This window comes from Eublepharis macularius, chromosome 7 (assembly GCF_028583425.1).
Source record: "Eublepharis macularius isolate TG4126 chromosome 7, MPM_Emac_v1.0, whole genome shotgun sequence".
Taxonomy (NCBI): domain Eukaryota; kingdom Metazoa; phylum Chordata; class Lepidosauria; order Squamata; family Eublepharidae; genus Eublepharis; species Eublepharis macularius.
In genome coordinates, this window is record NC_072796.1 from 109598144 (window position 1) to 109613584 (window position 15441).

Below are 15441 nucleotides of genomic sequence, written 5' to 3' on the forward strand. Positions count from 1 at the left end.
CAGCTTGGGGTACTCATGTCATGAACCCTGTCTTGCTCTTTTAAAAATCAAGTTGGCATGGTAGTCTAGAGCACCTTTTATCAGCTGCATCTGGAACACTAACCCTCTTGCTGCCTAAATTCAGCTGATCTGGCCATGCTGATTCCTCTCGTCTTATGGAGATGGTTTTTACATTGTTTGGTGCTGAATTTTTTTTAAAAAGAACATGTCACATTAGGACCTGTGCTATTATCATTATATTATTAAATATACTGAGCTATTATTAAATATTTACTTCCCCCCTCAAAGGATTCAAGGCAGCAAACAAATTCCATGTGACAAAATATAAAAAACCCACTTAAAATAACGTCAATACAAATATAAGCCTGGCAGTCATTGCTTTTTTACTATGAAAATGATGTCCTTTGTAAGATAATAGTTTTGCACACTTTCTAAAGACGATTAACAAAAATGCTCTTCAAATCTCCAGTAGATCATTCTAAGAAATTGTCTAGTGACTGTGAAAAGCCTAAGGGCTGTGGAAGAATGGACAACTATGTGGAAAGCGTACCATTATCAAGCCCTGACTTGGATTAGGTGAGCCTGATCTCATCAGATCTCAGAAGCTAAGCAGGATTGGCCTTGGTTAGTATATTGGATGGGAGACCTCCAATGAAGACCAAGGTTGCAGAGGCAATGGCAAACCACCGTGCCAGTCTGTTGCCATGAAAACCCTGCCAAGGGTTGCCAAAAGTCAGCTGTAACTTGAGGGCACTCTCCACTACACCACCCTCATCAGAGGAGAGTAACTGATACAAAAGTTCATAAAGAAATATGCAGTCTTTTAGATATATAAATCGAATGTTGTTGTTGTTATATGTGGATTCCAGATTGTAAAAGGCTTTGAATGTATGAACAATGTTAAATTGAGTCTGGAAGCAAATACCGATATCTTGTCTGGATTCCTGTCTTTGTTGCTATGAACAGTTCATGTAGGGAGGAGTCCTTTGTGGGTAATAGTTTACAGCATTACAGCAGTGATGATCAGCCAGTACTCTAGGGGACCACTCTATTTTCCAGGTATTAGTCGAAACACTGTTTCCTTGTACATTTTCAAGTTGGTATGGTGTTTCCTAGAAGTAAAGACACAACCAGGTTTGAGTAGCATGTTCTCTGATAATACGAGGCTGTTGCCTGGGGAAGGAGCATTGTGCATGACTACTTCCTGAAAGATCCCCTCTGTGGGACAATCGGCTGTGCTTGTTACCTTTCCAGAACGAAGAGAGGGCAGCACAATCAAGTTTACATAAAAGGCACATGGAGTCTCATTCATTGCATCTTTTCTCCGTAAGTGAAACTGTTGGCGAATCATTAAACCATGTTTAAAAGTTACTAGGGCAACTGGAGATTGGGCACAGTTACTCCCATTAGTTAGATCTGATTTGTGGTCATCCCTGCTCTACATCACCGTTAAAAACTGGTTAAAGATATGATAAAGGTTAAAATGATTTAAAAAGGGGAAAAATGCTACCAGAAGTAGTTATGTCAGCTGAGAATCATGTGCTTTTACAACACAGGAGCATTTGTAGCGTTGAAAGATCGTCTTTTTTGTGGTAACCCTTGTAGAGTCTTCCCAAGAAATCTTGCCGTTCCTGTGAATATTAAAGTAAAGCCAGATTAGAAAGAGAGGCTGTGTTCGAAGTCTATGGCCATTTCTATTACTGAGAAACTCTGTGTTAGACAGGCCAAACTATGGCTGTCACAGGCAAGAAAATTAATAGAAAGCTGTGAAAAGGGACAGGGACTTAGCCACTCTCATTTCCCTTACACTGGAATCAAGGGAACCTGGGAGGAATAGTGGTATCCATGGTAGGACCAGTTGCAAGTGATTTCAGGCAAGGTTGTGTGATGAAGCTGTGCCAGAGAAGGAGCAGCAGAGCGGAAGAATGGGGAAGTGAACCTGTTCAGATGGGTGTCGTTGGGTGTGTGATTCTCTCATTGCATTCTTTTTAAAAACAATAAACTGCATTGGTTAAAATCTGGACCATGGGGCAGGGATGCCAAATTCACTGTGTTACCAGTGTTAGAAATGTGTACTCTTGCAAGTTAAAATTCAGTGTGGTGTCTAATATGGAAGCTGCTAAGTAATGCAGTTTCATGGAATATATTCATATATCAACAGCCCACAGAAGCATTGCTGCTATGGAAATCTTATGTAACAAATATTTTATGGGCATGAATGGCATGCTGCCAAAAAAGCTCTTCTAGTTCTCCACATAAGTATTATGTGTGTTTGCTATTTGTTAACAAAGAGTTCTTGTAACATGACATCACCCTGAGTCTTTTAGCCGTATTCTATTCTGAATTGTGGGATAGTTCAGTGATGTACATTTTTTCTTAAAAGTAGACTTTCATGCTGCACACTGCCATTGTAAATGACATAGTTGTATTGTAATAACAACCATTACAGTAGAACATAAATATGAAACTGCTTTACAACTTTTTAAAAAGTAGCCTTTTATGGTAGTTCAGTTCTGATGCATGAGAACACATGTAATTTTAAGGATTAAAAGATATTTTTATATATTCTTACTTAGCCAGTGTGTTTGATTTCCAGCAGTTTGATGGAATCATTCATTCATTTATTAAATGTCTAGCCCTCCTTCCCTGCAATAGGCTTTAAAATTACAATAAAACACAATCAGTTTAGTTTTGAGCCCCTACACTTTTCAGTTTTGCATGGAAAACCACTTTCATATAGGAAGAAAGCACGTAACTTGGCTGTCAAATGTTGCATGTAAATGGAATAAACAAATTATTAGTAATTGCAAAACTGCTGTCTTGTTAATATTATGAATAGCATTGAACTGTGGTCAGATTTCAGAAAAATCCCTACTGTGCACAAAATGCTTTATGGCATTATGCACCTTGGTATCTTATTTGATGGTTGTATCTCCAGTTGCCTCATCTCTAGCATACTAGCTCTCAGGGTAGAAGTATACAGGGTTCTTGTCTCTGTCCCTCCTCCCCCATCATTGTCATAATGACCCTGTTTGGCAGAGAGGGAGAGGGGGGGAGAGAGAGGAGAGAGAGAGATTGGCCCAGTGAGCTTGAATGGCAGACTGGGGATTTGGATCTAGAATTTATTTATTTACTTAATTTATACTCTGCCTTTGTCCCAAACACACTCCTTTCCTCAAGTTTCTCCTTACAACAACTCCGTGAGGTAGGTTAGGTTGAGGGTGTGTGACTGGCCAAAGATCACACAGCAAGCTTCCATGACAGAGTTGAAATTCAAATTTAGGTTTCCCCAATCCTAACCTGACCCTAATCACTACACCACACTAGCTCTCTGTAGGCCTATAGTTATGTAAAATTAGTATCCGACTAACATTCAGACACAGCATTCCCTCAGCCCTGCTGCTCTCTTCATTTTGAAATCCTCACTCCAGTTCACCTATGCTCTCATGTGCCAGAGGTGCTTTTTCTACTGTCTAATCATACTGAGTCTGTAGCAAGGAACGTTTGTGAAATTAGATCTCCCATAGCAGCCTGCGGAGTCATATAGTTGTTATGGCTCTGGATTGTAGTCAAGTATTGGATCTTGATTTTTGTACTTTATAATATCTTTGTGTTTTTGAGAAGTATTCAGTTGCTTCAATTTGTCCTATATTTTTGTTTTTCTATTTCCCAGTCCTTAGCAAGTACAAAAATTAATTTCCAAATATTTATTTTGAATTTAGAAAAAAAAAATTTACTTGATTGTAAGATGTCCCATTTTTGTGTTGATTTTGTATCCAGTAGTGCATCTGAACATCTGCATGTAAATTGGTATACTTTCCCAAGCTTTGAAGGAAAACACTTTCAAATACATTTGACATAAATCATTTCACTTTGAATAGAAAGCAGGCGTGTGAGAAGTGGATAAAGAATGGATAAATATTCTTGAAAAATTCCTCCCAATAATTATCAGGTGTTTTGCATTGCAGCTGAATTTTCCACATTTAGTGACCTGCTCCGTTGCATTGGCATTGTCAGATTTCACTCTTAGAACTTGCTCAGTATTCCACTTACAAAGCATAGGCCCTTACATAGTTCCTTCAATTTCTCCCCCTAAGTGGGGCGTGTATGTGTGTATGCAGGGCTTTTTTTCAGGGAGAACGCGGGGGGAACGGAGTTCCGACACCTCTTGAAAATGGTCACATGGCTGGTGGCCCCGCCCCCTGATCTCCAGACAGAGGGGAGTTTAAATTGCCCTCCGTGCCACTGGAGCGGTGTGGAGGGCAATCTAAACTCCCCTCTGTCTGGAGATCAGGGGGCGGGGACACCGGCCATGTGACCATTTTCGCTGAGGGCAATTTAAACTTTAAAAAACTCCCCCCTTGTTCCAGCTAACCCAATGTGACGTCACTGTGCAGTCCTGAGTTCCACCGCTGAGTCCCACCACCTCTTTTCCCAGAAAAAAAGCCCCGTGTGTATGGATTGAGGAAGACAGATAATAATTTAAACAAGGCCTTGACAAAAAATTTTCAGCCCTAGAAGATCGTCCTCAAACTTAAGAAGCTAGACTCATTTTTCAGTCTTTAGGTGTTCATTTTTTAATAATCATATTACTAGTATTGTTCCCATGAAACATAATCCTAACCTCTTCACATATCCAGCCTTTTGTACTTCTACTTAGAACTGCTACAGTAATTTCACCACCGTGAAATTTCCAGGAGCCATGGCAACCTGGCCCCTGGGATTTGTCAAACCCTGGTTTAAACGAACCCCTACCGTGTTAAAGGGAAGGGGATGAGTGTAAAGGTAGGCTTAAGGCTGCGGTATGAAGGACTGTAAAAGGTCTCTGGCTAGTCTTATTAATATTGGTAGTATATACTTCCATCTAGCAAAATTAGTTCATAGACAAGAGATGAACTTCTTTGAGCAACCTACTGTTTTGAAGTTGAGGAAGAGATTAAGTCTGGAAGTAAATAATTATAATGAAAAGATGCTATTCCCCTATAGCTTTTGGTTTTAGTGTTATATATTTAAAAATATTCCAGCAAACTCTGTCATCGCCACCACCCTAAGCTGACGGGACTTACTGTAACCTGCCTGTGTGGGACTTTTAAGTCCCTGTTTCTCAGTCTTGAAATATTGTTAGGTTACCATTAAGTCCTTCTTCCAAATACACAGAATAGTTATAGGAATCTGTATTTTAGATATAAGCAAATATATCTTGAAACTGAACTTATTCCAAACTCACTACATAGGAACACTATTCAAAATTTCTGTGGTCTAGATCCTGGTATAAACAAACTTGATGTTTTCAACTCTAAAGCACCTTAGACTGATAGAGTTGGATTCTGTGGCTGGTGTTTGCAATCTTGGGAGACGGACCCGGGGTGGGGGGTGGGGTGGACCATTCCCTCTCTGCTCCTGGGATTCTGTGCCATTGAAATCCAAAACTTTGATAGAAGATGTTCAGATTGAATCCTCAGGAGCAGAAGGGGATCAAGGCTGTGCAGGGAAGAATGGTGTGAATCTGCTCATCCTTAGTTGTGAGGTAAGTTGGTCATTGAAATTAATGCTGAAAATACCAAAGGCATAAGAAAGCGAATGGCTGCTAATTCAGAAATACTAGAAATACGAACTTGGGAGGAATGTCAGTTTGGAATTTTTTATTTGGCATTGTGCCTTTTTTGTACATTTCTAGGAAAAGGATAATGACAAAAGGTTAAGGAGGCTTCCTCCCATAACAGCGCTGATGGGTTAAACTCTTTTAAAATTAGCAGAAATAGGTCCTTTTTGTATGCAGGCCCTCTCCCCCCCCCCCCGCCCCCTTTTAGTAAACGTCACTTAATCCTCAGATCAGCTTCTTTATATCTCAGGATTTGAACTCTGATTTACTTGGTCTTAGGGAATGCTGTAGGATTGAGGCCATAATACCCAACAGTCCTTTTTTGAACTTGCATTTACGTGGTTTTACTAGTAAGATCATGTTTTTCTCAGAAGAACACAATTTGGTTATCTATTCAGCTCTTAGTTCAGAAACTTGAGGTATGATTTTTAAAAAATGGTTAACTTTTAGTTGCATTTCACACTAAAAATATTTAGGAAACAATAGAAGGGACATCTGAAATTTGATCTCAGTTTTTATAGATGATCATGAGTCTTATCAGACTCTTATGTTGTCCTCCAGTATTTGAGAATTTAAGTCTTGTTTCTACTCTATTAAAAGTCTAAAGGAGGAATTGGTCGTCCATTTGTGCTACATCCTATAAACAGCTTCTCCTGACAAGGAATCTGAAAAGGAAGACCTGTAGTGCGTCTTTATTACCCGGGTTAAAATGTTGTACTTTCTTTTGGAGGGTGGAAGTATAAAAGTATTTCTAGTTCTGACCACTGCTGCTTGACTCGGAAAAGTCTGTATAGAACTTCAGATTGCAATCAAGTGTGCAGCTGGACTAGCCTTTTCATGGAGTTGCAGAGGATATACTTAGGAAACTTTCCAGTGAATGTAGTATACATACAGTTAGCCATTCAAGTGAACTCTAGTATAAGCAAAGTACCTTGAGGATGGGACTGACTCTCTCCTCTCTTCTCTCAGTATGTCTTAAGAGTATTTTTCAGAAGTAGAAAATCAGAATGACATTTTTCAAATGTAATAGCAGTCTATGAATGTGAAAGAGCCTGTGGGATTCCTTTCTAACTAATTCTCTGGAAGTGAAAACCATTCATTAGTAAGCTCCGTGTGTGACGGAGAAGGTATGGAGGGAGCGGCTTATTCATCTAGCAGCAAAGTATGGTTTGCTATTACAGGTTTTGTAGATTCTTGAAGGCTGTTGAATTGGACCCTATTTCACACAACAGGCCATTTTTGAACAAATTATAACTGACGCGGTTTTGCCTTGTAAGCTTTAACTAAAAGGCAGGATAACTATTCCTTCACTCATTCTAGCTGCACTTGCTTAATGCATGAAAAAATAGTCAGAAAGGACAGAAATAACTTGCAGAATTTGGGTTCTGCATACACGCTTGGTCAGTAATTGGTGGGATGTGTAAAGGGGTGACGTAAGTGGATTAAGCAGAGTCACATTTTATCAAAATGAATTTGTAAGCCTAAGTAAATGGTCCATATATAGAGACTCTTAAAATACAGCGCCATTCATTCCTAGCATGTGATGTTCAGAAGTATATTTCCTCTAAAAAGGGCCGTACCATCACCACTGGTGGGTGCTTTCATAGGCAGAGCTGGGGGGAATAAGGAGGTGCAGCTTTGGGTTGATAGAACTGAGACAAGGTTTGAATGAGAGGGGCTTGAGTACAAGTGGGGGTTGTAGCACCCCACTTTTGAAGGCACCGACCGTCTGCTTTGAATGTATGAGCAGGTTCCTTGGCCATAGTTCTAGGTCCGTGTTAGTAGCAGTTTTTTAAAATTATTTTCCTGACATAGTGCCTCTTGCTTGAGCCCACATGCTGTATCTAAAAATCCATGAGATTTAAAAAGCAGAATAATGATTTAGTGCACTTGCTGCTGAAAGAGAAGTTTGCAAAAGACTGGTGGTGTCTGCATGTGCCTAGCATCTTCCAGAGCTTGCTTCCATTTATTACACTGTTGCAATGCACTAACAATATTCATTTCTGTTTTTAGGAAACTATTGAAAGATGGTGGATCGCTTGGCAAACAGTGAAGCAAATACCAGGCGAATAAGCATAGTGGAGAACTGTTTTGGAGCCGCTGGGCAGCCTCTGACTATTCCTGGTCGTGTTCTGATAGGTGAAGGCGTACTAACAAAGCTGTGTAGGAAGAAACCAAAAGCAAGACAGTTCTTCTTATTCAATGATATTCTTGTGTACGGTAACATCGTCATTCAGAAGAAAAAATACAACAAGCAGCACATTATTCCTTTGGAAAATGTAACTATTGAATCCATCCAAGATGAAGGGGATCTGCGGAATGGGTGGCTTATCAAGACCCCAACAAAATCTTTTGCAGTGTATGCTGCCACTGCTACAGAAAAATCTGAGTGGATGAACCACATAAATAAATGTGTTTCTGATTTGATTTCCAAAAGTGGGAAGACTCCCAGTAATGAACATGCAGCTGTCTGGGTCCCTGATTCTGAAGCCACTGTATGCATGCGCTGCCAGAAGGCAAAGTTTACCCCCGTCAATCGTCGACACCACTGCCGGAAATGTGGGTTTGTTGTGTGTGGGCCCTGTTCTGAAAAAAGGTTCCTTCTTCCAAGCCAGTCTTCCAAGCCTGTGCGTATCTGCGACTTCTGTTATGACCTCCTTTCCACTGGAGAGATGCCTACATGCCAGCCAATGAGATCAGACTCTTACAGTCGGTCGCCAAAGCCACCTTTAAATGATATATCTGATGATGATGAAGATGATGACAGCAGTGACTAAGAGAATGTCTTCAGGTTAGAACTGGCATTTGAATCTGTTGCTGTATGAGGAAGCCAGGCTCTTCTGAGAGGCCTACCCTAGCCATAAAATTGCCTGAAAAGTCTTCAGCGAATGTGCCTCAATCTCTGAATTTCTTAGATATAGAATTGTTACTCTCTTTCTGCAGGGATAGACTATTGCAAATATATCACTTTCCAGTTTTGTATACTTGATTTCCTGTGTAGGGGTGAATTGGTGTTTTTTAACCTCTATCCTCCCACTTCAGGTTAGAAAACCAAGTACAGCTTTTGCTTACCAACAACCATCCCATATTGTACGTAACAGGGAAATTGTATTCCTTTTTAATATTGGCAAGGATTAAAAGTGCATAAAACCGGTATTTTGTGTCTCCATCAAACTGAACAGGACATCTGAGCAGGCTTTAAAACCACTGTTACACTATCATCCTTTTAACATAAATGCGTACTTCAATGTCATTAACTTTTATACAAAGATTTCTATACCAAGCAGTGCCTTGTAATGACTGCACTGTTGCAGGAAGAACTAACATATTGTACCCTTTTTTGCAAATGCATGCAACAAATTGAGAAATAGTTGGTGCTGTTGACAATAATTGCTGTCCTGTAACTAGGATTTGAGAAGCACATGGTTTGGGTACATCACTACAGTGTGTGTCAAGTTCGTGAACCTGTCGCACAAAGGAGTTTCCTGTAACTTGTCACATAAAGATTGACTTGGCGCTGCTGTGGAGTCCAGCTGAGCTCTACACCAGTGTGAAGCTTCCTCAACCTGCATAGAATGGGGGCTACCTAGTAAATCCACTTGAAGAAGTTCTAATTTAGTATCTTGCTACTTAAAAAATTGTTGTAGCTATGGAGTCTTGGTAATCGACAATTGTATTTGCTTAGATCATGGTATTTACTGTAATGTGTTTGATTTGCTATTTATAAATTACTTAGATACTATACTAACCTTTTTAAACATTAGGATTAGGGTTTTTAATAATTAGAATTTGTTTTAAAAGCACAATATGGGAAGATGTCCCAACCAGCCATCTGGAAAAAGAACTTGCAAAAATTCCCATCCTGTATACACAGCTGACCTCAAATAGAAATAAACTGCAAAAGACTTCATTTTAAATACATAAACCCAGGACCAGGAGGGATAGTGCAAAAAAAAAGTATTTCCAATAAAGTATTTACCTTTTATTCTTTACAATACATTCTTTTCTATGATGGCGTCATTTTTAGAGAAACATCAAATTTAGCTCTGAAGTTTTGTAAAATCCCAAAACACATCTATATTTTTATATAACAGTAGTATGTTAAATCGATTTTATTTAGAAACCCCTGACAGAACTGTGTGTGCAATCTGTAGCCCCTGAGATTTACATAAGTGTTGGATATTGTTTGTAAAGCAAAATTACATTATCTAGACATTAGTTTAAGTGACAGTTTCTGCACTGTTTGCTTCATCTGGCAATAACTGGGTAATATTTATTGAATAAACAATCAATTCTGTCGCTTGCACTAGTCTCCCAATCTGTAATCTGGTTGCTGTAGCACAGATAACAGTTTTGAAAAAAATGAGTGATACAATCCATGTTTAGCAGTTTCCATTGCTTTTTTATATGGTTTTCTTGAGAATATGTTGGAGACTGTGCCACAGCTCCTGGTAGTTTATTCCTATTCAGCATTAATTTTCTAACTATTATTCCTGTACTTGCTAACGTGAAAGGAACTGTGTATTAATTTGAATGGCAGTCCAGAATTGCAGGCATATTCTCACACTTTTCTCAGAATCTTCCTATAAGAAGATATCCCTACAGTGCTACCAACTGCTCCTTGAATTCATTCCCAAATTCAGAAGGATTTTTATTTTAAATTTAAGGGAGAAGTACCACACGTTTCTCTGGCCCTCTTAAATCACAAGCAGAATGTTTTGATTTTGTAAGTCTTTTATAATGTGCTAAAGGACATATTTTGACTTGCTTTGCAGTAGGAATAAAAGACAGTAGTAAACTGTAAGACCATGAAAATACTAATGGCCAGATGAGCAATAATGAGCAGTTGATGCTTGGAAATGCATGAGCTGAAAGGCTGAGAAGAAGAGTGAACTCAGGCCAGGAGCATCCTAGGGATGCTTATTTTAGGAGCAAGGCCTGTTGAGCACATTCCAAGTAAACATGCATAGGCTCAGAATATGGGGTGACCACTTTGTGCACACTTCCTTTAGAGGAGTGCCATTGAAATTGGCATGGGACTTACCTCCAATTAAAAACCTGTAGGAATTGACTGCAAATGCATGCTTTGTCTTCTGAAAGGATAACATAAGGATCCTTGAGATGGTAAAGTATTAACATCTATCTTCATACAGTTTAGTTTCCTTATTCTTACCCTTTGTTGTGCAAAAGACTTTGCATATTAAATGCTGAATGTCAGTTAAATTTACCCAGTTATCAGTGTACATTGCACAAATGTGTTGGCACTTTCTACCCTCCAAAAAACTCACCCTCTGTTTGGCTGTCCCTGTCTATCCAATCCCCATCATTATCTGTGAATGAAATTCACACTATGTTGCAGTGGATCCCTGAAGCTGTTACCAAATTGGCATCTGTAGGAGAAAATAATCCTAGAAATAGGTGTGCGAATGTAGGATACTGTTTTTGTGACTTGTTCAGAATTTGTGTAAAATAAATGTTTGTCTTATGTGTGTGTTAAACTTTTAAAAGGGCTTAATAAATGGTTTTGTAATTTTGTTTGTCAGACTGGACTGGTTTCACTGTGTAAAACTGAAGTAGCTTTGAATAAGCGAGTCTTTATTTTGTCACCTTAAGGCATATCAAGGGGGAAAAGGTTGCTAGTGTGGTATGAAAATGGCCAGAATACCAATACTTAAAACTTCCACTGTGTAGGGAAATACGTAGTTGTTTTTTATTCAAAAGGAAAGCTTTTCTTTTGAAGACCTTATTTTTAATGTCTACAAGCTACTCAGAGGTAAATTGCCTGACTGGGAAAGTAGCTAATGATCTAATCCCTGAGCGCAAGTAAATGCAAAAATTACTCGTTTTTTTTTTTTTAAAAAAAGCCATGCTTTGCATATACGTTGCTGGGCTCTGATCTCTTTGTCTACACAGAAAAGATGTCTTGGTGAATAGTAGAACCCTCCCTGAAAGCATTAACTTGCTGTACTGTGGCAGTTAAGGGAAATTTTGTGTTGAGAGTTATTATGGAAGGGACTGAAAATAAAAGGTCACATCCTATCTTTGTTCATCTCTTGAGGGGAAGACACAAGCCAGATACTTCTCCACCATGCCAGGGTGCACTTCATTTGGAAAAGCTTTGTTTCACAAGTATACTGAGCTATTCTGTTTGCCAAATTTTAGGAATGGCCTGTTAGAATCTATCTGCTACAATGCAGAAGGACCAGAAGAAGAACTCTGAAAGGCTACAAAATTGACCAGTTCTGTGCAAGAAAGTCTGCTGCTGGTGGTATATGAAGGTGACCCGGAAATTCCCTAGATGTATATGCCTATTTTTTAAAAATGTGAATTGTATGGGCATAGAAGAAAAGGCTTATTTCCTTCAGAGGCCACTAAAGGAATAGATCTCTAACTACACAGATAAAAGATCTAAGTGTCTGTCCTATAGAAATTAATATACATCAAAATGCAGATTGTCACCGGCCACAACCCTTTAGTGGTCCAAACACTTTGTAGTCTAATTTTCTTACTGATATAAGTACTTCTATTTAAAACAAAAGTGGAGCACAGTCAGTCTCTGTCTCTAATAGCATTATTCCTGAGCTTGCACCTGTTCTGACCTTAATGTTATATATAACTTGGCATTTTGGATCTGAATGTACGTCAGGGAGAAAACAGACATGATCAGAGTGTAAACGACTGGATTATAGCATAGGTGTTTATTTCTGCTATAGCCCTGATTGTTAGGTTGTTACACTTGAACCATCATGTTGGGCAATCTGGACTGCAGCTGCCCATCTAAACCAGAAATACAAAGCGGCATTTCCTGAGCTTTGGGTCCTGATCCAAAAGTGGATTGCAAAGCCTGTGAAAGTGGATCTTTTGCAGTTTTACAGATTTGTGTGTGTGTTTTTTTTTAAGTGGGTTACCATACCAGGTAAAATTGGACCTGCAGATCACCATGCTAAAAAAGTTGAGAACCATTGAGATAAAGTGCAGATGTACAGATTTCTCACATATGAAAAATTTTGCTGTCCAAATTGCTTTTAAGACAATCCAAATGTTCCCTGAAATTTCCCATTTTGTTTGCCTTTTCACAGCTTGCTTGCAGCTAAGATGAGCGGCATTTAAGTGCAATTTTTAAACTGAATGTCTTGAGTACTGTATGATTGCAGAAAATCAAGGCTAAGGCATCTTCTGTGATATCACATCATGAATCATGACACTACAAAACTAATTCAAAGAGATTTCCTGAACTCCAAATGGTTGGCAAGAAGGGAGCTACTCTGAAAGAGAATCCTGACATTTTGTATGCACGAGTCACCCAAACCAAGGCTCAACACAATAAAGTTGTGTTATAACTTTTCAGTCAAAATATCACAGAACAGCGAACAGGTTTTTGAGTTCTCTTTGATTCTACACCATCCTGAATGTTCAACAAAGGCTCTCTCTCTCTCTCTCTCTCTCTCTCTCTCTCTCTCTCTCTCTCTCTCTCTCTCTCTCTCTCTCTCTCTCTCTGCTAAGTCCTCTTTGCAACGTCTTGTGCAGGCTTTAGCCTTTTGGAGGAAGAAGGAAATGGGGCAGTCTCCATCTGAGACAATAAATGCTGGTGCTTAACCAGTCGTTCCAATACAAAACAGAACACAGATGTCCCTAAAAAGAACAAGCGCAGAGGAAAAAAGTAATAAAACTGGTCACAAATTTATAATTAAGGAGAATCACATTTTTCATTTGGGCCTTTTCAGGGATTTTTGCATCCTGCTTGGTTCTAGAGAAACATTAGATTCACCAATCATTTTCATATTCTTAAGACTGTCTCTTTTCTGTCTTCACTGCAGAAGGCCAAGGTACAATGTTAAACAAGCACACAATAATATAAGTTTCCGTCTGTGACTTCTGGATCTGACCAGACCCTGATGGATCAGGCCAGTGTTCCATCAAGTCCAGCATCTTTGTCTCTCATGGTGGCCAACAACAGAGCCAAGGCCTTTCCCGGACGTTGCCTCCCGATGTGTCGTCTCTGTAAAATATGGTCATTCTCACAGTCTTCCCTCTTGTCCAAGGGAGGTATTTGATTTGGTAGGAAAACAGGTTCTTGACTGAGATGTTTGCTGTACTCTGGATGCTTGTGCAACCTGAATTCTGGGTTGTTCTGTGCTTTGGTTAGGCTGATGACAATCAAAGGAGGACAGAGCTGCTGCTTATTTAGGTGAAAAAAGGAATTTTTGCATGTCCCCCTTGTCATGTTTTGGTGTTTGCCAGCACAGCTTTTAAAAATCTCCTCTCTTGCATAATATTGAGGATCCTTGTCCTTTACATTTGGTCTATCTACCATACTCAAAAATCCCCACATTTCTAAATAGTATATGAAACTGAGTTATCTAGTACTACCTTCTGTTAAAATTGTGTCTCATGCCTAACCAAAAGAAAGTTTTTCTAGATTTGTCCAAACTTATAGCAACGTTGAAATAGTTGGGGCTTTTTTTCTGGGAAAAGAGGTGGTGGAACTTAGTGGGTTGCCAGCACAGGGGGCAACTCCTGGTGGGAGGTGGTGCCTCTGGTACCACATGCGCATACACGTTCCTGGGACTGCACAATGACATCACTTGGGGTCAGCTGGAACAAAAGAGTTTTTTAAAGTCGAAAATGGTCACATGGCTGGTGGCCCCGCCCCCTGATCTCCAGACAGAGGGGAGTTTAGATTGTCCTCTACGCTGCTGGTGGCACGGAGGGCGATCCAAACTCTCCTCTGGCTGGAGATTAGAGGGCGGGGCCACCAGCCATGTGACCATTTTCAAGAGGTGCTGGAAATCCGTTCCACCGCGTTCCACCTGAAAAAAAGCCCTGGAAATAGTGGAGCAGTCCTCTTTAACCTTTGTGTTAAGTATCATGAGTACTCTTTGCCTCATGTGTCCTTTGCTATTGCCACCTTCTTCAGTACGCACAGGATGTACAAATGTCTTCTGCTTCCACTGCTAATGCTGCAGTTGCTTTCTACAATCAGCCAGGTTTCTAGTGCTGATGCAGGGTTCGCTGTAATATCTTCTTGCCCAACCTTCACCTATTGTGATGTATGCTGTAAGTAATCTTCCAATGACTTATGGTAAACCCTTTTTGGATCTCCTTAATCAAGCAATGTTATTTTCCAGTTGCTCCAACAGACTTGTGTGAATCATTCATCAGAGTCCACAATCCCCTGTTACTGCATGTAATATTTACCTGTTTTGCTGAACTTCTCTCTGCAAGGCTTTGCTTTCAGTGAACAGTAAATGTTTAGCACACAGATTCTGAGCCGATTAACACAGCTGTCATGAACAGGGTAGGGTATGGTGCTAGGAAAATGATTCTCTGAAATCAGGCAGAACTCTTCATGTGATTTTTATATGTGGTTTCTAGTTTGTTACTTTAAAAAAAGAAATCCCAAAATGGCTGGAAATGCCTTTTTGAAATGAAAATGCATTCCAGAGCATAAAACGTAGCAACTGGAGCAAAATACTGGCTTGCACGCTTGATAAGATTTCAATTAGATGCCACTTGCTTGTTATTTTTTGCATCAGTATTTTCCTGTGTGTTTATCTTGGGTAGCCCAAATCACATGGCATCCAAAGGACCAGTTCCAGATGGCAGGCTAAAAAAGAAATTTCAGTCAGTGTAGGGAAAGAGATGCCAACTGCAGAAGGAAGCACCGAGGGAGCAATAGGCTTGTTGTTTTCGAATTTCAGCAGCATGTTTATATGAGAAAATGCAATGTAATTTTTATATTCACTACATACCTGCAAGTGGAGAGAGTCATCATTTTACAGAAGACCGAGAACTGCAGTTGAAAATGGTGATTTTGCTGAGGCCACTCATATCATGTT

General features: G+C 39.6%; 1 protein-coding gene across 3 annotated transcripts in view; it reads left to right on the top strand.

Annotated features, from left to right (window-relative positions):
* Positions 1–11146, top strand: part of PLEKHF2 (pleckstrin homology and FYVE domain containing 2) — a 33134-nt gene extending 21988 nt beyond the window's left edge. For all 3 annotated transcript variants that reach the window (XM_054984458.1, XM_054984457.1, XM_054984459.1), the window contains exon 2: positions 7616–11146. In XM_054984458.1, the coding sequence (XP_054840433.1) occupies positions 7630–8379 (750 nt within the window). In that variant the 5' untranslated portion in view covers positions 7616–7629 and the 3' untranslated portion in view covers positions 8380–11146. The remainder of the gene's footprint in view (positions 1–7615) is intronic.
* The last annotated feature ends 4295 nt before the right edge of the window (positions 11147–15441 follow it).